General features: G+C 33.3%; 3 protein-coding genes across 9 annotated transcripts in view; 2 read left to right on the forward strand and 1 right to left on the reverse strand.

Moving 5' to 3' along the window:
- The window catches only part of Reg-2 (Rhythmically expressed gene 2), a 49,207-nt gene extending 22,232 nt beyond the window's left edge, over positions 1 to 26,975 (reverse strand). Inside the window, exon 1 of one of the 4 annotated variants that reach the window (XM_076416436.1) lies at positions 26,868 to 26,975. The gene's annotated coding sequence lies outside the window, so the exon portion shown is untranslated. Of the gene's footprint in view, positions 1 to 1,123; positions 1,298 to 13,456; positions 13,557 to 26,867 lie in introns of those variants that run through there. The other 3 variants (XM_076416433.1, XM_076416434.1, XM_076416435.1) reach the window with 3 other exon arrangements.
- The window catches only part of Cypl (peptidyl-prolyl cis-trans isomerase-like 1 Cypl), a 95,162-nt gene that overhangs the window by 61,357 nt on the left and 5,867 nt on the right, over positions 1 to 27,938 (forward strand). The window lies entirely within an intron of this gene.
- Positions 1,287 to 27,567, forward strand: LOC143204022 (uncharacterized). Of its 4 annotated transcripts, none has more exons than XM_076416448.1 (3): positions 1,287 to 1,779; positions 22,743 to 23,101; positions 27,081 to 27,567. In XM_076416448.1, the coding sequence occupies exons 2-3, from the start codon at positions 22,750 to 22,752 to the stop codon at positions 27,254 to 27,256; spliced, it is 528 nt and encodes a 175-aa protein (XP_076272563.1). In that variant the 5' UTR covers positions 1,287 to 1,779; positions 22,743 to 22,749; the 3' UTR covers positions 27,257 to 27,567. The 4 variants fall into 4 exon arrangements, with proteins under 4 accessions (XP_076272563.1, XP_076272561.1, XP_076272560.1 ...); XM_076416446.1 differs by lacking the exon at positions 1,287 to 1,779 and adding an exon at positions 9,083 to 9,226; XM_076416445.1 differs by lacking the exon at positions 1,287 to 1,779 and adding an exon at positions 20,855 to 21,063.

Raw genomic sequence — 27,938 nt, forward strand, 5'->3', positions numbered from 1 at the left:
TAATATTTATTGGAAAATATTTTGAAGGAATGAAAACATGAATATTTTTTTCTGGTCTGTCTATTCAAGCGAAACATAATAATAATTGAAAATAAAGATGCTTTGGGCGGTAAATAACGCGATATTGCAAGCAACGACCTTGAACTTCAAAACTAAATATTACTTGACCATATGGAATCATTCATTACTAATAGTATCAAATATAATTAACACAACACACTGTTAAATATAAGTTCATTAACAATAATCATAACTGACAAATTCCCACAAATGCGCTAATGTATAACGAATGTGTTTAATTTACACCATTGATTGCTTGTCCTATTTGGCAGCACTTAACAATTTTCTTGAGCGCATTCACCATTGGATTCAATAGTCGAATTAGTGCTTGAAGCTGTGAAATCAACCTGTATCCTTCTTTATGCTGTTACAGGATTACAACGTTATCAGCGCTTTTATTTGCAAGTTATCACTATCCCAATACTCACCAAAAAAAATTAATCAATAAAGAAAATAAAAATGATTTTAAATGAAGTTGGTGGTGTGCAATTTTGAGAACACTTGGGTTGTTTCTTCATAGGAAAACGACGCCTAGTTTTTTTATTTCCGCACATGTATTGGATATACAACAAATTTGAGAATGAAGATACATTATAATCAAATAGAAGTGATTATAATTAAAAATGCCGATCTTATTCAATGTCAGACACACAAAAATGGCGTCCTCAACAAACTATAGAAACAAAAAATCGGGTTATAGAAATTGGCCAATCCAATAAAAAAAGTGGTCTCAGAGCCAGCATTGGTTGGAAACATTTCCTCGATTTCGCCTATCTAAGTAAAACCTCTATATATACTCTATGATCTAGACAAGACATGGACATTTCAAAATGAAATATGGAATGGCAAGAGAATAATAAAAATATCGCAAATGCAAAAAAGTTAATTGAGAAAAGGCAAAAGTGAGAATAACATTTGATTAGGTTTTGTCAGTATTAGATCAGGATTAGGTGTGAAAAAAAAGTATATGCCCTTCGGAGTTCTTTCTAATTTGTGTCAGTTCACCAACTCAGCAAGACAGCTGTCAAAGTGACGTTGAATTTTTGAGCATTTCAATTCAAACCTGTCTTTGTAGCTGGTGTTACGATATGGCTTCGTTCGTCTACTCACAGCACCGGTGGTACAATCGCCGAAGAACCTTTCTCTTTCGATCACAGCTGTTCGGCTCGCACATACCCGGCGCTCTCGCGTCCTGTGACACGAATTTTTCTTACTCTTACGTCTTTAATGGGCAACGAGCTTAACGATACCGACCTCGTTGATTCGGATCGTTCTTGCGGCGGTAGATCGAGCTCGGCGGCTTAAAATCTCACACGGAGCGTCGAATAAAAACAATCCTACGGCTACGGCGACCATCCATCGCGTGATGTAACGCATTGATAAACAGAAAACAAATTCGTGGCGCGGGCAACTGACCCGAACAGTAATCGAGCACAATTAAACGTCGCTACCATTATTGCGAAACGCGAAAATTGCTATATTCGGGTTGTTTATTCGGTACGGTTCGGTCTGTTATGTTACTGTTTTCCTGAGTTCCGTTTCTCGATTTTTTACCGTGGTAAGTGGGTGCGCCCTTGCAGGCAAAGTGGCGGGCAAGAACAAAAACGACCGGCACAAGAGGGGACTGAGGGTCTTCTTCCTTCCCAAGTTCCACGGCCAGAAGCACAAGCACAAGAAGAACAAATATTACGTCAGCCATGACAACTGGCCGTCATCGGGGTAAGTCGGATAAATCTTGAATTATTCGTTTACGTAGACCCCCAATCGCGATTCGATAATAATAACGAAATATACTACTACGAGGGCCGTTCGTTAAATTCTTAAGAAAAGTTCTTCGTAACTCTGCAAACCGTTCTAAGCTAAAATCTGTTTGGAAAAATTAGTTCTAAAGGATTTTTTTATTTGAAGCTTTACCGTGAAAAATCGGTAAAATGTATCTTTTACGGAATTGATGGATTCCATCTCGAGAGAATGGTGTATCTCATGAGGGTATCCGTAAATCGACCCATTTTTATATAAGAAGCGAAGTGCTTCTCAGGCAGGTCCCGACTTATATGTGGGAGCAAAGTCTGGAGCATACGGCGAGTGAGGTAACACTTTCCATTTTAATGTTTCCAGGTATGTTTTCACCGATATTGCAACATGTAGTCGAGTGTTGTCATATTGAAAACGAAACATTGTCGTGTTGTTGCCCATATCCATGCTCCGGAAAGCTGCAATACTTCAATATTCTCATAAGAATGGAGTCTTTCCTCATGCCCCCTTGCAATTCTCTTTATTTCTTGACTAAGTGTGGGCATCTGAAGGTCTCGATGTAGGTAGTCAGTTCTGTAGTATTTGGGTGCGTCCACAATACTTTTTAGGACTGTGTTCTGAAAAATTTGTATTTTATTTATGTTACTTTTTGCAGAACATCCCCATAATTGAACTCCGTAGCTCCATATAGGTTTCAGTATTTGCTTATACAATAACAATTTATTATGTAGTGATAATTGTGATTTTCTTCCAATTAGCCAGTACATTTTTCTATATTTCAATTCCAGTTCTTTTCTTTTCTTCTTTATATGTTCCTTCCAGCGAACTTTTGCATCAAGATTCATTCCGGGATATTTAGCGTTGTTGCTATATGGAATGTTTGTATTATTTAATGTTATTGGTGCTTCTACGATCTGTTTATAGGTGAACTGCACATGTACAGATTTACTTTCATTCATTCTTATTTTCTAAGCTTGTTTTCAATTATTTATATTGTTACTTGCCTGTTGTAATTTTCGTGAGGCTTCTTCACTATTGTCTCCGACAGCTATAATCGCAGTATCATCAGCAAATGTAACCATCGTAATATTCTTCCATATTTGTGGTATATCACAAGTGTACAGTAGATAAAAAGCATTGGTCCCAGTACACTTCCTTGTAGTACACCTGCTTTAGCTTCTTTTATTGTAGAGTAAGCTTCTTCTTGTTTGACTCTAAACATTCTGGTTGTAATGTACGATTTTAATATTTCGGTGTGTTGTTTTGGTAGCATTTTCTGTAGTTTATGAACAAGGCCTTCATGCCAAACCTTATCAAAGACTTGTGCTACATCTAAGAATATAGCTGAGCATACTTTTTTACTTTCGTAGGCTTTTCCAATAATATCTGTTATTCTGTGGACCTGCTCAATTGTTGAATGCCTGTTAATAAACCCAAACTGGTGTGTTGGTATTAGGTTTTTTTCTCTCTATGATCGCTTTTATTCTTTTCAACAGGAGTTTTTCAAAAACCTTTGATATTACGGGCAGCAGTGATATAGGCCTATAGGCTTTTATTTCGTTTAAAGTAAAAAATAAAACTTTCCGCTAATGCTCTGTACAAAATCAGACATTTTCAATGCACTGAAAAAATGTCTTGTTCACACTTCAATGAAATGACACATACTGAATCTGTTCTAATACACATCTGTTCTAAATCCATTATAATTAATTTATAGTCCTGAGAGTTCGACATAAACCGTTTGTAAATAAAAACGTCACTAGGGACAAAATCCGGTATATACAATCGATGCTGTATTAGTTCTCATTTTAATTTTATTATTTTCGCCAAGTATATTGATATCTATTTAATGTACTGATGGAAAAGGTTCGTTTTCTTTTCCAAATCCAAATTTCCAATTATCATATTTTGTTTTCATAAATAATGTATAATTCCAGTTCTGCATCCAAAAAAAAAGACCTTCGCGTCGATTTCACCGTCTTTACGTCCTTTGAGGCCTATATGCCATCAAGAACATATTATATGTTTTGTACCTTTGGTACCACTAAGTAGTCTAGGTGTATACAAAATCCCTTCGTCCTGTTTTTTCTTTCCAGTCATCCTTCCTGCCTGTGCCGGGTTTTTTGCTCTCTTTGCAGTATCTCACTGATTCAAATAATATTCTATTCTGATGTTCTACTTTTAGTTTAGACCTTGTTAAATACCATGTTATTAGAACCTTGTTATATTTTAATACCGTTCTGTTTACTCTCCATGAAAAAAAAATATTACGGGTTTGGATGTTCAAATTTATGATTTTTTCGACTGGGAAACATGACCATCTCCATTAATAATTTATAAGGCGTTATTCGACATACTAAAAGATCGCCGAACACTGTCCAGTCATTCAAAGAATGTAGCTGTTTACACCTAAAGTCGCCCAACTACTTTTAAAAAATATTTACATTCGTTTACCTTGTACGGTGTGACATATTTTATTTCATTGTGATATTGGATAATTTATATATTTTTACGATTTTATAAATATCCTTAATTTTTGGTCGAATTCTTCATAAATATATGATGGTGTACAAATAAGTCACTTGCCCTCGATGAAAGTAGATGTCACCGGTAAAATTGATATATTTAAAACGTCATGTATTAAGATTGGACATCAACAACATTATCTTTAAATATTAACGAATTTCCAAGAAAAAATACACATATATCATGTACAATACAGAAAAAGATAGCAGAAAAAAGAAAATTTAATAGGGCAATAAAATAGCTGAAAGAACTAATCCAAATTGAATAAAACCAAGGCATTCAAGAATACCTAGAAAACTTGACATCAACTGAGGCTACAGACTATTCGTTGTGGAAAGCAACAAAAAAGCTGAGGAGATCCCAGCAGCATAACCCACCTATTAAAACAAGCGAAAATAATTGGGCGAGAAGCAATAAAGAGAAGGCCGACATTTTCTCAAAACACTTAAAAAATGTTTTAACTGTATTTGTTAAAAAAACAAACCCACCTGGACCAAATACAATTATGGTTGAAGACATGGCGCATTAAAGCCAATGAAACAAAATTCACACATATAACGTTTACCCTGCGTAGAAGAACATGTCCACCTGTGAATATCAATCATCGTCAACTCCCCCAAGCAGAGCATGTTAAATATCTTGGTATGCATTTAGATCGACGCCTAACCTGGAAGAAGCACATACTCTCTAAACGGAAACAACTGGGACTAAAATTATATCAAATGTATTGGCTCATTGGGCGCAAATCCAAGTTATCATTAGATGACAAGGTATTGCTGTATGAGTCTATACTCAAGCCTATTTGGTCGTACAGAATCCAACTATGGGGTACCGCTAGCAATTCTAATATATTCAACGGTTCCAAAATAAAGTGTTGGGTGCCATTGTTGATGCTCCGTGGTATATTTAAACTAAAGTGATACAACGCGATATTCCTCTAGAACCTATAACGAGTGTAATTCAACGTGTTTGTGTGAAGTACTTCGAAAGAGTGTCAGTGCATCCCAATGTACTCGCTAATCAGCTAAATATGCGACGTGATAGTGAAGTGCGTAGACTAAAACGTTTAACACCACCTGATCTGATTACTGGATATATGTAAACTTTAGAATAAGCTTTAGAATAAAACTAATTAATTAAGATAATATTTTATACAGAAGATTGCTTAATGAAGTGAATTTCTACATGCCATGTATATATAATACAGACATAAGAAATACTTATTGCCAATAGGGCAGATTGTGGACTCGCGAAGAGTAATAAAAAAATTAACGATTCTATATCAGCATCATATATATTTATTCTTTTATTCGAGTTTTTTTCGCTATGATCTTGTAACGGGAGTGATACTTAAAATACTATATAAAGAAAACCCTCGATTAAAACAACTTGTTGAATGCTTATATTCGGTTAAGCTATGTCCCAAGTGAATGGAAAACTGTTGTGGTTATAAAGATATCAAAACCTGGTAAAAATATAAGTGAAAGGAAATAATTTCTATTTCTGTGCTAAATTACTTGAGAAATTGATTCTAAAACAACTCATTTTCGATCAAAGAAAACTCATACCAGCTCACCAATTTGGTTTCAGGAATGCCCACTCAACAACAAGCCGAGTACATCGAATTAAAGATGAAAACTGAAAAGTCTTTAGAAAATAAAGGTGTGTGGTATGTTGCCTTTCTGGATATTGCACAGGTTTTTGACAGAGTATGGCATACAGGCCTACTATTCCGGGTATTTCCATGTTAAATATGAAAGGTATACTCTGATCTCAAACCAATAAAGGCTAGCATGCCACAGGGAAGTGTGTTGGGATCAGTGCTCTGTCTTTCTTACATTAGTCATCTCCCCAGAACATTATACATTACAAGTACCACCTTTGCTGATGATACGGAAATACTAGCAGTGGCAGAGACTGCAGACACAGCCATAGGGCCTCCAATGCCTTCAGCTTTAAAAAATTGAGATGACGCGTATAGACATGTGTATAAAGTTATTAGAGGTCTCCAACGCAAAAAAAAACGTTCTCATAAAAGTTATATCTGATCTGAGCGATTTAATAGATAACATCTTATTTGAAGTTATTTGTTAGTATTTTAAGACAGGGAAAAATGTATCGTTAGATGCTTGCATGTACCTTGATCATTTTTTCGGTTTAAAAAGATATTTATTGAGAAAATATGCTACAATATATATTAACAAAATATTTTCTATCTTTTTCAAGTTTTTCCTATCTTTTTGGCAAGCAGCCAACTCATGCTGTATTGATCTCAACAAATGCTAACATCCCATTGCTGCAACAGTACATTTTTCTCTTTGTGTCTATTACTTGCTATTGCAAACCTCTTTGCAACAATACGTCATTCAATTTATTCAATTAACGTCAACAGACATCTACAGAAACATTTTCGTTCGATTTTTAGTAGCTCCTAATACACTACAGCTTGCTGGCACCGCAATACTTTATGGCCATGAAATGATACTTCGATGTCGATGTTGATGGCTATCTTGGACTAACCCATAACTCCTAGACTAATTGGGATTGTCATATTAGATTCACTTGTCATCGCCTGTCACAATATGAAACAACTGCTAAGCTGTCTCAAGGTTCTCTGAGAGTTTTCGTCTAATAAGTCTTGAAATACATGGTCTTCAAATTTTTTGAATTCTCCAGACCGTTCTCGGTCGTTGACGTCAAAATCACCACTTTTAAAACGTTGAAAACAAAACTGACTTGATGGGCTTCGGTAACAGATTTCCTCAAATGAAACAACAGTAATGAATTTCGAAAATGCAAGTTTGAGGTTCCATAACTAGCGTCTCTACACACTGAATAACTCAATAATACTAATTGGTAAACTTTTATTTTACGATATGTAGAGAAACAGCAAAATCATTTAATTTAATATAAATAATATTAACGTATAACAATCGGTTTCAAGATTTGTAAAGTTAAGAACCAATGTAAAGCAATAAGTTTAAGTTTTTCAATAATTTTCATATAAAACTAGTATATATTTAAATGATTCAATGTGGTTTTCCCACAAAGTTCACAATCAACGAATAGTAAATATAGGAAGAAGAACAATTTCGGATAAAGTAATTCGTAAAATATTTATTTTATGAGTAAAATGAAACCGCTAGTTATGAGAAATGTTTGTATTTCAAAACGTGACTGTGTTCTGAGAAGTTTCTTTCTCTCGGAAAGTACATATTCCTATTGGCTCGACCTATCCCCCTTTTTGATGATTAAACTTATTTTGCCTTGTTTAAAATTAACCAAATAATGAAGAGTTCGAATAAGTTAAAACAAACCAAAAGGTAGCAGGAATATATTAACACTGCTGTTTTTTATATTAAATGCATCTCACTCATGTGTTCTGTTCTGGTGTTATGAGAGAGTTGTAATACCTCAATATTGACATGAAAATTGAGTCTTTCCTCATGTGTCATTGTGATTATCTTGAGTAATAGTCGGTATCTGAAAGTATGGGTGTAAATAATCAGCCTTATAATATCTAGGTGATCTTAATATGATTCTTAAAACTTAGTTCTGAACATCCCCATAACTGAATTTCGTCCACGTAGGTTGTATGCTTTGGCTTGTATAATAGCAATTTATTATGTACTGATAATTGTGATTTTCTTCCACTCTACCAATACATTTTGCTATATTTCAACCTCAATTGTTTCATTTTCTTTTCGGCATATTCCTTTAAGTGAAGATTAGCATCAAAAGTCATTCTACGATACTTGGCCTTACTGATATATGGATTAAGTTTAATTTATTGTTATTGGTGTTTGTGCGATCTGATTATAGGAGAACTGCATACACATATTTACTTTGGTTAATTTTTATTTTCCAGGTTTGTGTCCAATTGTTTATATTGACACTGGTTTGTTATAACTATCAGATTACTTCTTCGCTATTGTCTCCATTTGTGGTAGGTAAAGAATTAGCCTCAATGCATCTCCTTTTCGTACACCTGCTTTAGCTTCTTTTATTGTATGGGTAGTAGGCTTCCTCTTATTTGGTTCTAAATATTCTGGCTGTGGTGCAAGGTTTTAACAGTTCAATGTGTTGTTTCAATAACATTTTCTGTAGCTTATGAATGAGACCATCGTGCCAAACCCGGTAGAAGGCTTGTACTACATCAAAGAATAGAGTTTTATAATTTTCGCAGGCCTTTTCAAAGATATCTGTTATTCTATACTCATCAACTGTTTAATATTTGTTAATAAACCCAAATTGGTGTGTTGGTATTAGGTTTGTTTCTAACTATAATCAGTTTTGTTATATTAAACAGTTTTTTAAATACCTTGGTTACCCTTAACGGTAGCAATGATATAAGTCTATAGGCTTTTACTTCATTTTCTTTTCTTTCCTTTACCTGGTGAGTTTTTTCATTTCCTTTCGTGGTATCATAATCATAACCTAGTGATCTCTTTGGAAATTAGGTTAAGTAGTACTTAAATATGTCAGGTCTATAGATCATTTAGTCCCTTGGACTAAATATCCTATTCTATATCATCGACAATATAAACACTTTTGTGTTAATACCTACGCGCATCTGTTAATATCAATATTTATTATAATATATTGAAATTGTAAACTGTATATTATATTTACACATGACAATTTTCGTTTTATGTTTTGTACGTCCCAACGAATACGTTTGTCGCTACAAAATACAGCCATTTACGACCAACCATTTACTAATTAAAACGAGTTAAAGTGGTCATTTCTCGAATGAACTAAAGTACTGGAAGATAACAACAGTTTTCAGTACAATCTCGACCTAGTGGAGATGATAACCGTGTAAACAAACAATGTGTGCCGTAAATTTGTTAACGAAGTCTGGTGTTTGTCAATTTAACATCTCGTAAGTACATGCGAACGTAATTTAGAAAAATATTCCGAAGCTTTAAAACAACCTGACACTTGTTAGAAAGCGAACCCACGCCATAAATCCAATTTAACGGAGCGGTAATTAAATCACTTTAAGAGTTCATTAGAACACGATAATATAAAAGAAACTAACATAAATGTTGTTCTACTGGATTTATCTGACTCGTTATTAACCTGATTTATTAAATACTAGTTTGGTTATACAGAAGCTTATCTAGGTTATTAAACATTAATACCAAAACTAAGGTGTACGAATAAATGTATTATTAGGTAATTGTATTTAATTAATAATTTTTCTTACGTCACATGGATTCCACACTGACTAAATATCATTTGAGGTAAACAAATCTTTAATTCCAGGACTGAAAGTGCTGTAGAGCTGTTAGAACAGGGAAATAATTTTCTACAGCTTCTCCCCAACCTCTTTCTTTATTATATACTTTCTCAATTATATGGAAAATGACTTTGCCGCTGTTAGATGCTATTAAAGCCTTTTTTCCAATAGTTTTTCCTTTAAACTGTTCAGTTAACGTTCAAAAATTCCAATAGTGATGGTCCTCATTCATTCAGTTTCAGCAGCTCATAATAACACAGTACAGCCTGTTGATTTGGTTCATTTATTAGTCATTATAATTAAGCCACGGAAAGTCATTTTTTATACAATACTATTAAGTGTTGTGAAAATGATAAATATTAATCTAAAGAACTTAACCTATGCGTTAAATATTATAGTTTTGATGTTTTTCTGAATAAAATAACAGTTTTCCATTTAGCTTTATAGATGCAGCTGTATATGCAGCATTACTAATTGCCTTTCAATCATTATATTGTTATATTACATGAATAAATATGCCGCCCAAGCCCATCAAACACTTTGGAAACTTATGGTGATGCTCCATTTTGGTTTCAATGATTTCAAAATGCTGATCCTGACATCAATGACAAATAACAGCCTAGAGAACCAACATAGTCCGAAAACAACCAATTGCAAGACTTAATGGAGGAAAATCCAGTTCGAATTCTTAAAGAACTTTCAGATAGCTGATAAATTTGATGAATAAACTGTTTCCAGACTTTCACATAAGATTTAACTTAACACATCATTTTGAACAGTGTTAATATATAGTATAGTCAACACAACAGTTTCATTGTTTTCCAGGCAAAATAAGAAGAGTTTTCTGTGGTGTATTGTGATTGACAATGAAAAATAGATCTATTATAGCAATCCCTAGCACAAAAAACCTTGAACTAGCCCAGGAAGTTCATGAACATTAACAATGAAGTCGAGTATTTATACCCATAAAGTATTGCTGTAGATCGCGAAATCAGCAAAGTGTAGCATATTACGAACTGTAAAAATCGAATGAAACTGTTACTGCAGGTGTTTATCGACGTTAATTGAACAAACTAGACGACGCATTGTTATAAAAACTTGCATGGTAACATTCGGTCATACGTTGCAAGACTTCTGAAGAATCTACTGTTGCTGCTGAAGTGGGAAGTTCTACCGTACTCACTGGACATAGCGCCTTCTGATTATCACTTTTTTGAAAATTAGATGCAGCATGGCACATAATATGGTTCGAATATAATTCGGTGTCGAAATGCTAGTATATAAGTATGAAAATATATCGCTGCCAAACTAACATTGTTCTTTCGATACAATATCGCCATGTAGGCAGAAATATGGAAAAAAGTTGTACAAAATTATGAAAAATATTTTTATTAATACATGTTTTACCAATTTTTCCCAATAAATGGGATCTTTTGATGAATATTTGATCAGAGTATATGCAAGGACCTAATTAATTCCTGGCTCTAGTAAATTATTCACGCTTGGTCATAGTGTCAATCAGAAGGAGCTAGTTCAGAATACTATACCAAATATCGATATTCAGAACAGGAATTCAAAAAAAATTATGTCTATTTTCAAAGCCTACAAATTTACATAATCTAGAAAACGAAAATTTTAAATTCCTGTTGCTTACAAAGTTATAACCATTAGTGTCGTAGCAATTAAGTTCAAAACGTCAAAAGAAATCGGACAATAGACAATAAATATACTACCTGAATACTTAAAATACTTAAAAATCTTTTGTTCTGTAATCGATCTGACACGAAATATTATTACAGACTAACAATTTGATAGCAAGGATTCACACTCTGGTGGCTTCTAATAAGTATTTAAAGCTTTGATTATATATAATTAACTCTATAGCAAATAGCTATATTGTGTAAAACAAACTTATTCAAATTACAACAAAAATATCCCAAATGTAGTAAATAATTACTACAAACCCAGAAGAAAGTCACGAGTAAGACCGTAGTTAATTGTTTTTTGGTACTAATTTTGTTTGAAAATAAAATAGTATTGGTAAATATGGAAAGCAGCTGGCTTCGCTAACAAAAACATCCTTGTTTGAATCCTATTCAAAGCATGAATGTTTCTGTTTAAAATATAAACAAAGAAAGGACACATAATAACTGACGAAAAGAACAATACATGTAAACCGTGATATTACAGAAAAAAATTGGACTTCATAGATTTGGAACCGATATTTCGTAGAGTAAGAAGAGAAGTGTTATGTTAAGTAATTACACGAATAGAAGGTGATAAAAAATGATAAAAGTGGTCCAAAAAATATAAAAGAAAAACATATAAAGCCGTAATTACAGATAATAAGAAACTAAAATAACATAAAATAACTGTTCGTAAAGGTTATTAATGAGAAATAATATAGAAATTTCAGATACCGGATACATTTTCAAGATACAAAAATATGAAAAAACTGAAATTTTGGAAGGAGCCTTTGCCGTTAACAAGTAATAGTTCAGGTAATCAACAGAAAACCCCAAGCAGATGGAACACGGGACTAAGAGAAGAAGGAATGATATTTGATAAAAGCAAAACAAAAGTGGTTTTGATGAGAGAACCAGAAGGTGTCCAAATTGAAAGTACCATGAATCAGGAAAACTATGATTTTATACGTCACAATGAATAGCAATTTTAAAACAGAGATACCAACCAGACAAAAATGGAAATATATAAAAAGATATATAGACCAATTCCAATGTTGGGCTGTGAGACATGTGTAGTATCAAAACACTTCAATCAAAAATTAAATATATCATAAAATCAAAATGAGAATCATAGTAATATCATTGTTATCTCGCTTTTTTGTAAGGTGCCTTCGTTAATGTGGCTACTTGTATTTGTTAGATTTGGCAACACCTACATTCAATAGGTGTGACAACAACCTTTCACTTTAAATTTATAACGTTTGTTCTTAACATAAACAAGCATTTGTTTGACTGTTCGGTTACAAATGCCTACGATTTATTGCCAGAAAATACAATTGTTCGATTTCAAAAATTGACTTTAAATAAACTTCATCAAATGCACTTTACAAAAGATGAGTTCTACGGATTCTATAAAACAATTATGACAAAATACGTAGATTGAATATGCATTGCACGTAATATTTCACTAAATGCGTTTACGTAATATTAATTGTGTTTGTATGTATCTTGATCAGCAATATCTATTGGTGAAAGTGTATTGTTAACAAATCTAACTTAATTGTTAAATTCCAAAAGTCGGGATAGGGAGCTGTAGGACTTATTAGCAGTGTTGCCAATGCCAATTTATTAAATTCCCGAATAATCCCAGTAAGATTCCATAAATTGGACAGGAATAATTTTTTGATTCCTCGCAAATTCTCTCAAAATTATTTTACCGTTTAAATAATATTTATTTTAATCTTTTCATAAAAGGGAATAAAGTGCTAGGAGATAAATTAACATCACCTCAATCACCATAAGACTTCCCGCGGATTGGGGAATTCTCCACAATTTGACAACGCTGCTTGTTCCATGAGACCCCAGCTCAAATATTCCAAGAACGTTCAAACAGCTTAGCAGTTGATGAATCAACTGTTTCCAGGTGTGTACATGTGATGAGGAAGACCCAAAAAGAGGGAAAATGGCTACCACACGAATTAATTAAAAATGTCATTTCGAATCGTTTCAAACCATCGAAGTATATTCATGGAATATTCAAGTCTTACCGCTTATATTAAATATTGTTTCTGATTATTTGAATCTATTAATAAGTTTAATGTTATTTCTCGGTACGTATGACGTTGTTGACATTTTTCTTCGTTTACTTAAACCGATTTCTAAGAAAAAACACAAGCAGAATTACCGAGTTATCGCTGCAAACACTGTTTTCAATACAAATATCGTGTCGTATTGTTAACCTTGATGGTCAACGACAGAGGAAATGACATACATATCGTAACACACACAACTACAACTGAACGTACGTCAAAAGTATGGTATAGCCGCACGATAGTAGGGATTCGTTTTTAACACAAAACAATACGGTTTTCATTTAATCAGTTTGGAACGTTTTTCTCGATGTTTGCGGTTACAATCAATAATGTGACGCTATTAAAACTATATTTATTCCATAAAAAGAGCAAATTTCGAAGATATTGTCAGTCAAGTTTATACACAAAAACCGGATGATTATAAATTGATAATTATGATTCTAGATAAATATTAGACTGTAGAATCCTTTGAAAATATTTACCATTTTTCCGTGATTAACAGGTTGTTCAATAAGCTTTGTGTTCGATAACAGATGGCGCTTTAAGTTTATCGTTTCATTCATCGACTGACCCCGCAACAAAAAAGCTGTTTTGGGTATTTTTAACTGATTTCTATGTATTTTAAGATTCTGAATGCAATGTAGTAAATTGCCGGCTTGGTTGGCGCAGTGGTCAAGGGGACAGGACGATCCACCTACTGTTGCGATAGTCGCGGGTTCGAATCCTGCTGGGGCATGGTCGTAAATTTATGTTTGTGATTGTTTAAAATTTGTGATTGTCCTAGACAAGAGTATAAAATCCAACAAGAAAAATGATCCCAGGCTGGGTAAGACCGGATGTCTTCTGGGTAGATTTCTAAGTTGGTCACTGGTTCAGAGCCCACGTTAAACAAGTAGGTCCAGTCCAGATAAACCCTCGTTGGTAAAAAGGAGATTTTAAAATATGTGTAAAAAAAATCTAATAAGTTAACACTAACAAGTTATTTGTTTTTCATCCTAATTTGCTACGGTTTCAAAAATTACAAAGTACTGATTCTACGATAAACACTTTGGGATTAACATCTATGTCAGTGCTTTTAATGTGAACTAAGTTTTACTTATCAATCTCTCATAAATCTTCTGACTAAACATCATTATCCAGAAGCTGGAGAACCTCAACATTGTTATACTGATAGAGCCTCTGTTCATGTCTTTGGGCATAGTCCTTGATAACGTTATCGATAGTTTCTACCGTCAGGTCCTCATGCAGGATTATTATAGGGCATCGACAATAACTCGTAGTACCTTGTTTTGGAATCTTTTTATGATATTTATATTGTTTGGTTGGTGCAACTACAGCATATTCTGTCCAGCATTGTATTTTGGCAATACATGTTTGTAACTTTTCACTTGATGCAGTGTTGTTACACAATGGCTAAGATTGCAGGATCATTTGCAAATGTAGCAACAACATTTTCGTTGAATGTAAGCCAGCCCCGAGTGTATAGCAGATAAAGGACTGGTCCCAATACATTCCCTGTGGCATACATGTTTGTATTTTCCACAATTTCCAATAGGAATCTTTTTGTTTGACTCAGAACTACCTGACTACAATTTTGAATACTGGTCAAGGAGAAGAATTTTAATCTTATACAAAATGATATAGTATAATGGCGTATCTTTATAGTATCTGTATTCATAAAAAATAAGCCTTAAAACAGTTCTGCTTCACAATAGCGGTTCTTATGCTTCTATTCCTGTAAGTTATTCCGTATACCTTCAAGAAACACATAAGAACTTGGAATTGGTTCTTCGCAAATTAAAATATGAAGACTATGGTAGGCAGGTGTGTTGAGCATTTAAAATTGAAAAGTATATAAACAAATCATCAAAAGAATGCTAAAGGAATTTAAGTTAAAGTATACTTTCTTCATTCCCATCCTGACTACTTTCTGGAAAATTTGGTAGATGTGAGTAAGGAGCAAAGTAAACATTTTCATCAGGATATTAAAGGGAACAGAGAAGAGAAAAAACAGTGTTGGTTAAACTATTGTTGGACGCTTCAGAAAGACTTTCCATATTCTTCCCAAAAGCGAAAATATACAAAGAGGAGGTTCACTGGAAAAATGAAAAGGTGTGTGCTATGGAACGTATATATAACTAAGAGGACTCTATCTCAGTCTTTGGTGAAATAATGTTTATACATGTCACTGCTGTATTTTTTGTTATATGCATCTCACTACACGACGCTCCACAAGATCAGATGGTTTCATTCTTTTGAGTCCTGCACCGGTGGTATCCAAAAGTTGCAATACTTCAACATCCTCATGAGAATGGAGTCTTTCCTCATGCCCCCTTGCAATTCTCTTGATTTCTTGGCTGAGTGTGGGTATCTGAAGGTCTCGATGTAGGTAGTCAGTCCTATAGTATTTGGGTGTGCCCACAATACTTCTCAGGACTTTGTTCTGAAAAATTTGTATTTTGTTTATGTTACTCTTTGCTGAACATCCCCATAATTGAACTCCGTATGTCCATATAGGTTTCAGTATTTGCTTGTATAATAGCAATTTATTATGTTCTTATAATTGTGATTTTCTTCCAATTAGCCAATACATTTTCTTATATTTCAAATCCAGTTCTTTTCTTTTTTCTTTATATGTTCTTTCCAACAAAGTTTTATATCAAGATTCATTCCGAGATATTTAGCGTTGTTGCTATATGGAATGTTAGTATTATTTAATTATATTGTTGCTTGTACGGTCTGATTGTAGGTGAACTGCACATGCACAGATTTACTTTCATTAATTCTTATTTTCCAAGCTTGTGTCCAATTATTTATATTGTCACTTGCCTGTTGTAATTTTCGTGAGGCTTCTTCACTATTTCTCCGACAGCTATGATCGCAGTATCATCAGCAAATATAGCCATCGTAATATTCTCCATTTGTGATATATCACAAGTGTAGAGAAGATAAAGCATTGGCCCCAGTACACTTCCTTGTGGATTTGATTCATTTAATGAATCTTATGGTTTCTGAATTTCCAAAATTGAAAAAGGCTCGTTTCTTTTTCAACAAATGCACAAACCTTATTATTACTACAGTTGGGGTATTAAAATTTGCCAGCAAGGATATTGATCTAAGAAAACAACATTTTTTAAATTTAGAATTTTGAATCTCTTGCTGTTTTTACTGACACTAGTATTTCATCGATTAGTATAAATTAGTATCGAACTACTGTCAAAATTTAGAACGTATTACCTTTTTATCTCACTTTTAATTATGTTGGAATAAATAAATAAACGATACGTACTTACAGTTGTTGCACTATCAACGAGGAAACAATACGAAAGGACACAAAAACAAACGGTGACACCAAAAAAACTAATTTATATATTACGAAAATTTTAAGACCAAATGTCAGTGGTGACGTATGACAAATAAACATTCACTTTTTGTTCTGTATACCTCCAAATTCTCAGAAACTATGGACTGGACCATCGAATCCTCCGATCACTGCCGTTTTTACAGTTTTCTCAATCTCAAGAAACTTCCGTATCTCGGATTCGCGGACACCATTTGGTAAACGTAATTAATTTGTTTCATTTTAACGAATTCCGTCTCATTTTAGTGTACATTTTCTTTTTGCCAGTGTTTTTTTTGTAGATGCTTCTAAGAATTAAATTCGAAAGTTTTGATATTTGTTGCTTTTGTAGGTTAAACAAGTTTTGCAATAACAAAATATTTCATTTTCTGGAGATACTATAGGTTGTAATTATATCAAATAACGTAGGAAATCAAAGGTTTGTAGTAAATTTAGGCGTTTTTAACAAACAAGAGTATTCAAAATCTTGAATGACTGATATAGATCTTTACTGTGATGTGTTCAAAGCCGAATAGTGTAGGAAAATGTTTAATATTACTGTAAATTGAGAGGAAAGACTATATAATATGATGGATTTAATATAAATACCAAATATAGCGATTAGCTAATAAAAATTATTATGCGTCTTCGATCGATTGCTACAGCACATTATATGAACATTATATGATGACTAACCTCAAATAATGGGTTATAATCCGTTTGTACACCAGTTTGTGGAGTTTGTAATCTATATCGAATTTCGACCACAGGGTCACGATCACTAGTTCCAATAAATTTGCACACAACTTTCATATCTTGATCAAAATACAAAAAAAAACGTTTATTTTTTTATATTTACGGTTATAATATCGTTAGGAAGAAACATATCTTATATCTTATTGGCAGCATATCAATTTTATAAAATATACGAAATTTAAAAAGGAAACCTGGAAACATATGGGATCAAGAGGCTGATCCTTATACGCCTTTCCGGTTATAATCGCTACCCTTATTATTTAACAGATCGTAAAACATCTGGATGACAGGAACATCAGTTCATTAGAAACCACTTCTGTACCAAATATTGGGAACCATCAAAATAAATTAAGATGCGAATATCCAAAACTTTCTAGCTATATTAATTGCTCATAGACTTTTTTATTGTTAATGGTGTAAAATACAATTATATATAGCATATTTAACGCTCTACTACCAGTTCTATCTTGTCGATGACGCATGATCTGTCTGACCAACATTTTACATTATACGAAGATGAGGTCAAAACATAGATAAACTCATATGATGAATCATTCTTTCGGAGTGGTATTCGAATGCTGTCAGAGTGATTGGAAATCACGAAAAATTTCTTAAAATACAGCATGTTCAGTGAGAAAGTTACAATTTCATTGTTATAAATAAAACAAAAGATATTGTAGAAAACGAGGAAGTGTGTTTAAGTTAAAACTAATTGATATGTTAGATTGTTGAGAAGTTTAGATATAGTGGTTTGTTTTGTGTTTTAATAAAACCTCATCGTTCTTCATTTACTCGAAGCATTTCTTGCTGTAATTAAATGGAGTTCGGACAACAACGGTATCATAGCTATAAACCACTTCATTTAGGAAATATTCAAGAAAACACACTTATACCGTGAATTCCTGGTGTAAGGTTGTGTACGGCCACCAAAAGCGCGTCATTCAAAGCTCTCTCTACTGTCCTACGCGACCTATTGCCACGTAATCTAAAATTAAATATCAATAATTCCAATAAACACCCTGTAAAATAATGGTCGACTTATTTTTACTCTTATTTTATATCTTCATTAAAATAAAGTGTTGTTGAAAGTGACATATTTATTGAATGCATTAAGCAATTTTCAACACCTAAACAGACCTAGAAGTACATTTAAATTGAAATAAGTGAAGTAAAGAAAATCCAAATCAAACAAAAGAGTAACTTCATTTACACCAAAATGCATGCCCAAACCACAGTTACACTTTAATAAACATTGTTTCTTTTAGAGATCTCACCATAAAGGAAAAAATAACTAATAGTAGCACATCATTTTTTTATTAATTAACTTTTAGAAGAATCAACCAAGTACATTATCGAGCGCATGACAGACATCATTGAGAATCAGTAGCTATACTCTTATAAACATAGCCCAAGCCTTCCGCAAAGTTTGGCATGAAGGACACAGTCACAACTGCACAACATATTGAAGCAATTCATGAACTATTACATTTCAACCGGAATGTTGAAGGTTAAAAGAAAAGAAGCCTACTGGAGAATGAAATAAATTAAAGCAGGTACAATACAATATTAACAGTAATGGACATTGGAGTCAATTGACAAATGGATCACCATCACTACATTTGCTACATAATCTACCATCGAGGCGTATGCCAAAGTATTTAGCTGATTCTGCTTGAGGAATCGGGCATCCATCAAGTGATATAATTAGGTTTTTGTCATTTCACCGTAGCGCAAAATTAAGATGGACAGATTTGGAGCTATTAAGATGTATTTTTCAGTCTCTAATCCATTTGTAGATCTTCTTGACTGCTACTTGTGCTTTTTCCGCAGCCGTAAACAGAGATACATCTTTTGCCATGATAACTGTGTCGTTGACAAATGTTCCAAGTACTATTTTTTGTTGTTGTTGTAATATCAGCAGTATGTTATAGAGTAGATATAGGACTGGTCCCAAGACACTACGCTGGGGTCCTTCAGCCGATATAGGTTGAAGTGTTGAGAATGCCCCTTCATGCGAGAAATTTTCTTTCGAAAAGATGATTCCAGTAGTCGACAGTAATTCCACGGTAGCAATTTGCTCATCTTGTAGATTAATCCTAAATATAATACCAGGTCAAAAGCTTGTAAGACTTCCAGAAATGTTGAAGGGCAGTTTTTTTTTCTTCGGATGCCTTTTCAACAACCGCTGTTACTCTGTGTAGTCGAATTGTTCGATTGTCGAATGGTGATTTCGAAATCCAAACTGGATATTTCGTATTTCTATAAATAGTTTAATACGTTTTAATAGCAGTTTGTCAAATCAGTTTGATATCGCAGGTAGCAGAGAAATAGGCCTGTAAGATCCGGCTTGTTCTGCCGGTTTGTCAGGTTTTTAAGAATAATTCGAGCAATCTTAAATTTTAAAAATTCCATAACATGCTTCAGCCTCAAACAGTCATTGAATATATATATGTTAACATGATAATTCTTTTCGTGGTAGCCCTTTCAATACGTTAAGTGAAATATCATCAATTCAAGCAGTCTTTTTAGGGTTGATGTTATTGCCAATTTCTGTGACAACGTTTATTGGAGAAATCAAATTTACAGCTAGATCGGGCTGATAAGCAGTACTTATATCTATTGTAGATTATATATATCCTTCGTTTGCAATACGTTAGCTAAATGTTCTGCGAATAATTCAGCTCTTTCATCGCTACCTCGAACCCATTCCTTTCGATCATTTTTAAGAGGCGGTACTCTAATAATTGATCTTTTAAATCTCCGAGTTGCTTTCCATAGCGAGTAATCTTTAATTCACTTATAATATATAATATTTTTCGAAGCTACGCTGCTTATATTCTTATCTTTTGATTTGTCTGATAACTAATTCTATTTAATATTGTTTTGTCTGTAGCATTTCTAGTTCTGTGCCATACTCTTTTAGCTTTTCGTCTTTCTTTTACCAATCCCCTAATTTTAAGGGGATAATTTACCTCATATTCTGATTTCTCTCTTGATGTTGAGGTAGGTTCTTTTGCAGCAGACCGAATTTGTTCAGTTATATTTCGAGTTTGCTGCTTATGATCGTCAGAGATGCGAATAATTCATATAATTCACATCATTACATTGCATAGTTATGACGACGCACCTGATAAATGCTTATGTGTCAGTGTATACATAAACTTTCAGTATAACACATCTTCAGCATTACGAAAAACTCAACAAATTCAAAGATATTCAATTTTTATCACCGTTCAAAATATTCCATTGGATTTTCCGAATCAGATCCCGGCCTACTAGATGCACCAATAAATCTAATTAAGTCACATTCAGTTTTTTTAATTGACCTTCGTCATCGTTCCGCGCGTTTTATATCGGTCGTTGCAATATTTTCTACGCCTGGCGGTATTAAAGCGTCAACATCTGGGCCTATCACTGCAAAAACGGATCTATTATTTACAAGAAGCGTGCTATCCGTTATTGATGGTCGTTCTCGGTTCACCCCATTGTTGCGCCCCAAAGCCATCTGTTGGGTACGAGAGCGTTTGGTAAAGGTGCGATGTCCCTGGCGGTAGTGCTGTGGTTTGATTTCTTGGCATTCCTAGTTATTTGCGAGATAATACTGTAAGTTATATTTTATCACTTAATTAGTGTATATATTTTTTTAACATCCTGTCTATAATATTAATTTTCTCACATTTATATTAGTTTATTTATTTTATTGAGAACTAATCGACAGACGTCCTGTCTAAACTATGAATATTCAATTGGAACTGAAATAAACAATAAAAACAAAAACGAAAACAAAAACAGTATTTATTATAATGATTTTGATGCACAACATTGTTAGTTTTATTTTCTGGCGCGTACATAAATAATGTTGATGGTTTTCTATCTTTTGAACGAAGAAATTCACAATGAAGCATTCATTTTAATTGAGGACATGTGAATGACAACGCTCATGACACAATGCATTTAATCGAGAGTTGAGACGCGAAACTCAATACGATTCCGAGGCATTGAGAGAAACCGTTCAAATAAACGTTCCCCTTTTAAATTAGCAATAAAAATATGCCTACGATATGCTTATGAAAGTATAGGACGATAGCACTAGTGGAATGTTTTTCTTAGATGCTCCTGGTATAACTGGAAAAATGTTTCTAATATCAATGATTTCGGCAAATATTCTATCGCAAAATATAACTGCACTTGCATTTGCTTCATCAAGTAATTCAGCAGCTCCATTGTTGGAAGGCGGTTAAGCAGCTGATGTTGAACATGCAAAGTGTTGCAGCAAAGAATGAGAATGAACACAAACAAATTGGTAGACAAATTTAAGTACTTAGGAAAGTAAACCATATTGAATGATAAAACTGTTAATGTGTGGTACACGGCAATGCCAACAAAACAAAGTTAAGAAAAACTAAGAATATTATAAAGAAATTACTAAAACCAACAAAAATAGCACAGAATTATTACAGAATAAAAACGTATTATGAAATAGAGAAAGAGATAAAAATACACATAATAAGAAAAATCAAACAACACAGAAAATTGGTTCGGACATGTTATGAGAAATGATGAGAAAGAAATAATTAACACCATGGATGTCAACAAAAAAGGAAGGTCAAACAGAGATTGTTGGTTGATGTGAAACACGATTTGTTTCTCTGAATTGAGATATAAGATTACGCAACTTAGTTTAATATACATACATAAATGCTTCAAAATAATTTACTATTGAAACTGTCCGCGTAGACATGTGAACATCTTAAACCGTCCCCATAACATCGGTCGCCCGAAGTCCTTCGACGACGTCTTCTCGGAAAATCTACTCACCGGTCGGACGCGAACCGCCACGGTACCGTCTTCGCGTCGTACCGGGGCTGCTGAACCGATTTCGAGTCGCGCGTCTGTCAGTTGCCGACGCGAATTCCTCCGGCAGACCGGGTGTGGGCCGAGCTCGCCGTGCAGACAACCGCGGTACCGTACGAGAGCGTAATTCTCCGTCTCTGGGTCGCGCACACCGAACCCAAAATGCCCCGCGTCACACAGTAGCACCGTAACGACCGCCCCGGGCGTCCTCTCAGCGAGCCTCGATCAGTACCGAAGACGTTGGCGAGCATCGCGTGTCCGTCTCTTGTTCCGTGAGGTGTTTGACGCTTTTCCTCGCTCGTTCGGTCCGTTTCCCGTCCAACATGGATCCGTACGGCGACATAGAGTACATAGATAGGTAAAGGGAACTACCTCCGCGCCGTCATCGCGTTGCACGCCGCGATCCTAACCTCACTCTGTCGTTTCAGGTCGATCATGTCGTCCGGAGACAGTCCGGCTCACCACAATCGCACGGCGGAGACGTTCGAGTTCAGTCCGGGCCAATCGGAGCCGAGGTCGTTCCTGCACGACTCGAAGACGCTCCCAGTCGAGGGGCGGAGCTCTCCCGTGGCCACGACCAGCCGCGACGTGGGCGTGCAGAAAGGAGTGACCGACGACAAGGTCAAGGGGGAGGTGCAGGCATCCGTATTGGTGGAGCCGGGCGAGGGGCGTGACAAGGAAGAGAAGGAGTATTTCGGATCTCCCACACTGAACAACGAAGAGATACACAGCGATAACGATAAGGATGCGAGCAGAAGGTCCACCGATAATGATGGAGGTTATGGAGGTACGTCAATATATTGTTCAAATACATAAAATACAAAGGCAAACAAACATTTCAAACCCGTTATGAACTCACATCATTTACCCATTTCATTATCACTTCTTCATATCATATGGAACTCGTGTACAATAAGCTTCCATCAAAAACAATGCCTACTTCAAAAACATGTCCGACAGAATCCATCATATCCAATAAAGAATGGCATATTTAAATATAAATACAATTCCTCCTAAACAGCAAAAACCAAACCAAAATGATCATATATTTAATAATACAACTAATCCTTCATCAACGACCATCTCCAGTACAATATAACATATTTGAAGCACAAATTTAATGCTTTGTATTTATATTTGATAATTTTTAACACCACATAATGAGCATAACGGCTAGTGATGGAGTTTATGGAAGTACGTCAATATATTGTTCAAATACATAAAATACAAAGGCAAACAAATATTTCAAACCCGTTATGAACTCACATCAACACATCATTTACCCATTTCATTATCACTTTTTCATATCATATGGAACTCGTGTACAATAAGCGTCCATCAAAAACAATGCCTACCTCAAGAACATATCCTACATAATCCATCATATCCCAATATCTGTGGTAAATTTAAATATAAATACAATTCCTCCTTACTATAAAAAACGTAACCCAAATAACCATATATTTAAAAATGCAGATCATTTTCTTTTGCATTACAATTTCTAACATCACATAATGATCATCATGGATACCGATGGAGAATATGGAGGACGTATATATATTGTTCAAACACATAAAATACAAACACAAACAAATATGTCAAGCCCATTATGAATTCATATTTTCACACATTTCATTATCACTCCTTCATAATTATATTATTTTAATTAAATTATTTAAATTATTCATTTAAACATATTCACATAAATATTCTTCAAAAGTAGTGTACAATTCAAGAAGGCTTAATATATTTACGCATCCATATAATCAAACCAAAGAGAATTATTTTATTTTTACCTTATTTTTCTTCACCGAAAACAGTCTATTTCAAGAACATTTCCTACATCATAACCAATAGAATCAATCATCGTGCATGTAAAATGTTTCGTATATATAAAAATAAAGTCCAAAGACTAGACTAATTTGTTAAAAATATGTCTAAAAATTCATCAAATATCGTATCGTATGAAATAAGACACAGTTTCTCATCAAAAGCAATGTCTAACCCACAAAAACTTCACATATTTATGTAAATATACATAATATGACATATGATGGCGGTTATGGAGATATGTCATTCAAACAGAAAATGCATATTAAGCATGTAAAATACAAAAGCAAAAAATATGTCAAGTAATTATGAACTCATATTAACAAATCATTTACTTTTCATTACCACTCCTTCATATTAGTTCAAACTCATGTAGAAAATGACTTCATCAATAATAATGTCTATTTCAAAAATATTTCACACAGAGTTCAATTTCCATCATAGATTTATCATTGACAATTGCTAATACAAAACAATAATAATGGTATTTTTATAAAGCTTGTCGTATTTAAGCATAACTACAATTTTTCATTTAGAGCAAAAACCAAACTAAAATAACCATTCAATCAAAAAAATATTTTTAATTCTTCGCCAAAAACCATCTTCAACATAATTATGCGTTATTGATAATGTCTGACACAACATATATAGACATAAAGGACAAATAGCAGATCAATTAATTAAATATATATCTGAATAAAATATAAAATACATAAGGTTTTTCACCAAGGGCAATGACAACTTGTACTATCACGTAATATTAGTGTCCGCTCCAAATAGTTTTACATAATTTTACACATAAACATCCTTCAAAGATAACCCAAGAAGGCTTCATATATTTCAATCATGCGCCCATATAATCAAATCAGAGACAGGTCTAACCTAAGAAAACCTATTTTGCCCCATCAAAAACAATACCCATTTCAAGAGCATTTCCTACATCATATCAAATTTCATCATATGCAATACAAGTCAATGTAACAGATATTTTTCATAAATTGTGTCATATACATTAAGCATTAATACATTTTTTCTTTATAAGCAAAAACCATACCAGAATAATCATGTATTTAATAATACATCTAATCATCCATCAAAGACCATCTCCACTATCATAAACATATGTTAAGCATAGATTTAGCTTTTCATATTCGTTATTAACAATTTATAACAAATAATTAGTCTAACAAGACAAAACCAATTCATTAAAGGTAATTAAGATTATTCATCAAATATCGCAATGTCTAATCGATAAAAACTTCACATATTTATGCATATATACAATAATGAACATAGTTATAATATTTGATGGATAGGAGTCCATCATCATTAGCATAAATCTGTTATCTTATGTCATAACAACCTCTAACCCAAATAGTTTTTATTCATTTAAACCTATATATGTTTACAAAAGGTAATATACATCCCAAGAAGAATTTATATATTTACACATGTACATATATAATCAACTCAACGTCTAAAGCCAAGAAAACTATTTTTTTTTCATCAATAACAATGCCAGTTTGAAGAAGTATTCATTCATATACAAAAATCCATTCACACAAAGAATTATGTTTAATCATACAAATAGTTTTTGACCAAGGGCAATACATGAGATTTCTGCATACATATAATACAATTAAGAAGAATGTTCAACTCAAGAAACTCTCTTTTTGTCTCATCAATAACAACATCAATTTTAAAGAGTTCTCCGTTCACTTAAATAAATATCCAATTACTTATCAAAAACAATATGTATATCACTTACCACATCAAATGTTAAAATAGTTAAAAACAAATAGTTAAAATTTAATCTAAAAAAATTAATAATTAAATCAAACCAAGTAAACCTCTTTTATCCCATTAATATCAACACTTATTTGAAGCTAGAATAAAAATTTGAAATATGTAAATCCTCATCAAAAGCAATGTAATAACGATGTTCAATATAAAAAGATTTCAGTCATCATCTGTAATAATATCAATTCTAATAACACCATCATTCATTTAACCATCGAATTGTTTCAAAAAAGGAAATAAAAAATATATTTATAAATATTTGGATGCACAATGGCCCAATAAAATAATTTAAGATGCAAAAATATATAGAATCGTATCCAAAGACAATGCCAGTATCTAATCAAAGACAATGTTCAATCTACGAAATTAATTTAAAAAAAAATTATGCTTATAAAAAATGTATATAATATTGACAACAAAAGGTTTTTTTATATATAAACATATATGTCCAATCCAAGAAAATTGAAATGGTAGGATTCGGCAAACATCAAAAAGACTTTACACATGACAATTTCTTTGTAATAATTACGTTAGGATAATCTAATAATGAAGTACTGTATTAGTTATAATTAATATCCACCAACAAAAGACATTTCATAACATTACATTAATTATCTAATAATATATCATAAACAACCGTAAAGCAATTACTGGAACAATAATAACAGAATTGCACATTAACGGTATAAATATTTTTAATCGTCCTATGAAATAATAAATATAGCCCGTATAGGCAACAACGTAACATTTTGTACTGACAACAACGGCCACTTCCGCCAGTACTCAACGAATGATAAACGATTTGTTTTATCTGAAACCTAAATTCATAATCTGACCATGCAAATCGACTTTTAAACTATTGTTGCCTCGATATTATATCATCCGATCAATATAATGATATATAATAAATTCTTACTACATACCAAACTCATACTGGATAACGGGAACTACATGTACACGAGTTAACTTAAATAAGAACTGGACAATCTTCTTCTTTCTTACTGCTAATGACATGCAACAAAAGCCCATCAAATTCCTACAATTTACAAAGAACAATGCATGAGTTCCTCCATAATGATTGGGTGAAATCGTGTTAAATATATTTCTCACGTTGCTCAGTGTCCTTTTGGTTTCAGGGCGAGATAGGAGAGATCGAAAGGACGATAAGTTCAGGAAGAACGGTAACATAGATAGGCTGGACGGCGTGTGGGTGCCCAAAGAGCAGAAGCCCCGTAGCGAACAAGACGATGACAACTGCATCGTCAAGTGTCTCTACGTGACCATGACCTGCTGCGAATGCTCAATAATGTAGCGTGTGACTCCGCATCAATCCTATACCCGCCCTGTATAATATCCGATTAGATATTTTTTTTAGGAAACTGTCATTATATATACATTCTTCTTTCTTTATAGATTAATATTATTATTATTATATTTTCTATTATCGTGTATGTTCTAATTTTAAAATTCCTATGTAGTTTTAGGTATTTTTCTCTTTAGGCTGTAGTAAATTATTTGTATTTTTTTGTCTTGTCTACTCGTGTGAACGCTTGGATGAATACAATATGGTATTACGTCGAATATTTTAGAACAAATTTTCTTTAAATAAAATATTAAAACTGATATTTTGGCTTTTTGTTTGAGTCATATACCCTATATTAGGTATCAGATTTTCTCTATTCAAATATATGACCAATTTATCATTAATAACAACAACAATTCTAATCAGATATCGTTCATTTAAACATGTGTATTAATTTTTGTGACTGACAATATACAATTCAAAATGTGTTTAAATATTTAACAAAGATATATAATTTTTAATCAAAAGCAAAATTTAGTTCAAATTAATTCTATAGATTCTATTCTATAGTTCATTTAAATATATGTGCAATTGTCTCGTCAATAACCTGTAATTCAAAAATAACGAATAAGAATGAGAATTGGAAAGACAAAAATAAAACATTACAAGTGGTAGAAGTATCTAGAAAAGT

Source organism: Rhynchophorus ferrugineus, unplaced genomic scaffold (assembly GCF_030347505.1).
Source record: "Rhynchophorus ferrugineus isolate W39M unplaced genomic scaffold, kcgeb_rfMv2 rfM10, whole genome shotgun sequence".
In the NCBI taxonomy this organism is placed as follows: domain Eukaryota; kingdom Metazoa; phylum Arthropoda; class Insecta; order Coleoptera; family Curculionidae; genus Rhynchophorus; species Rhynchophorus ferrugineus.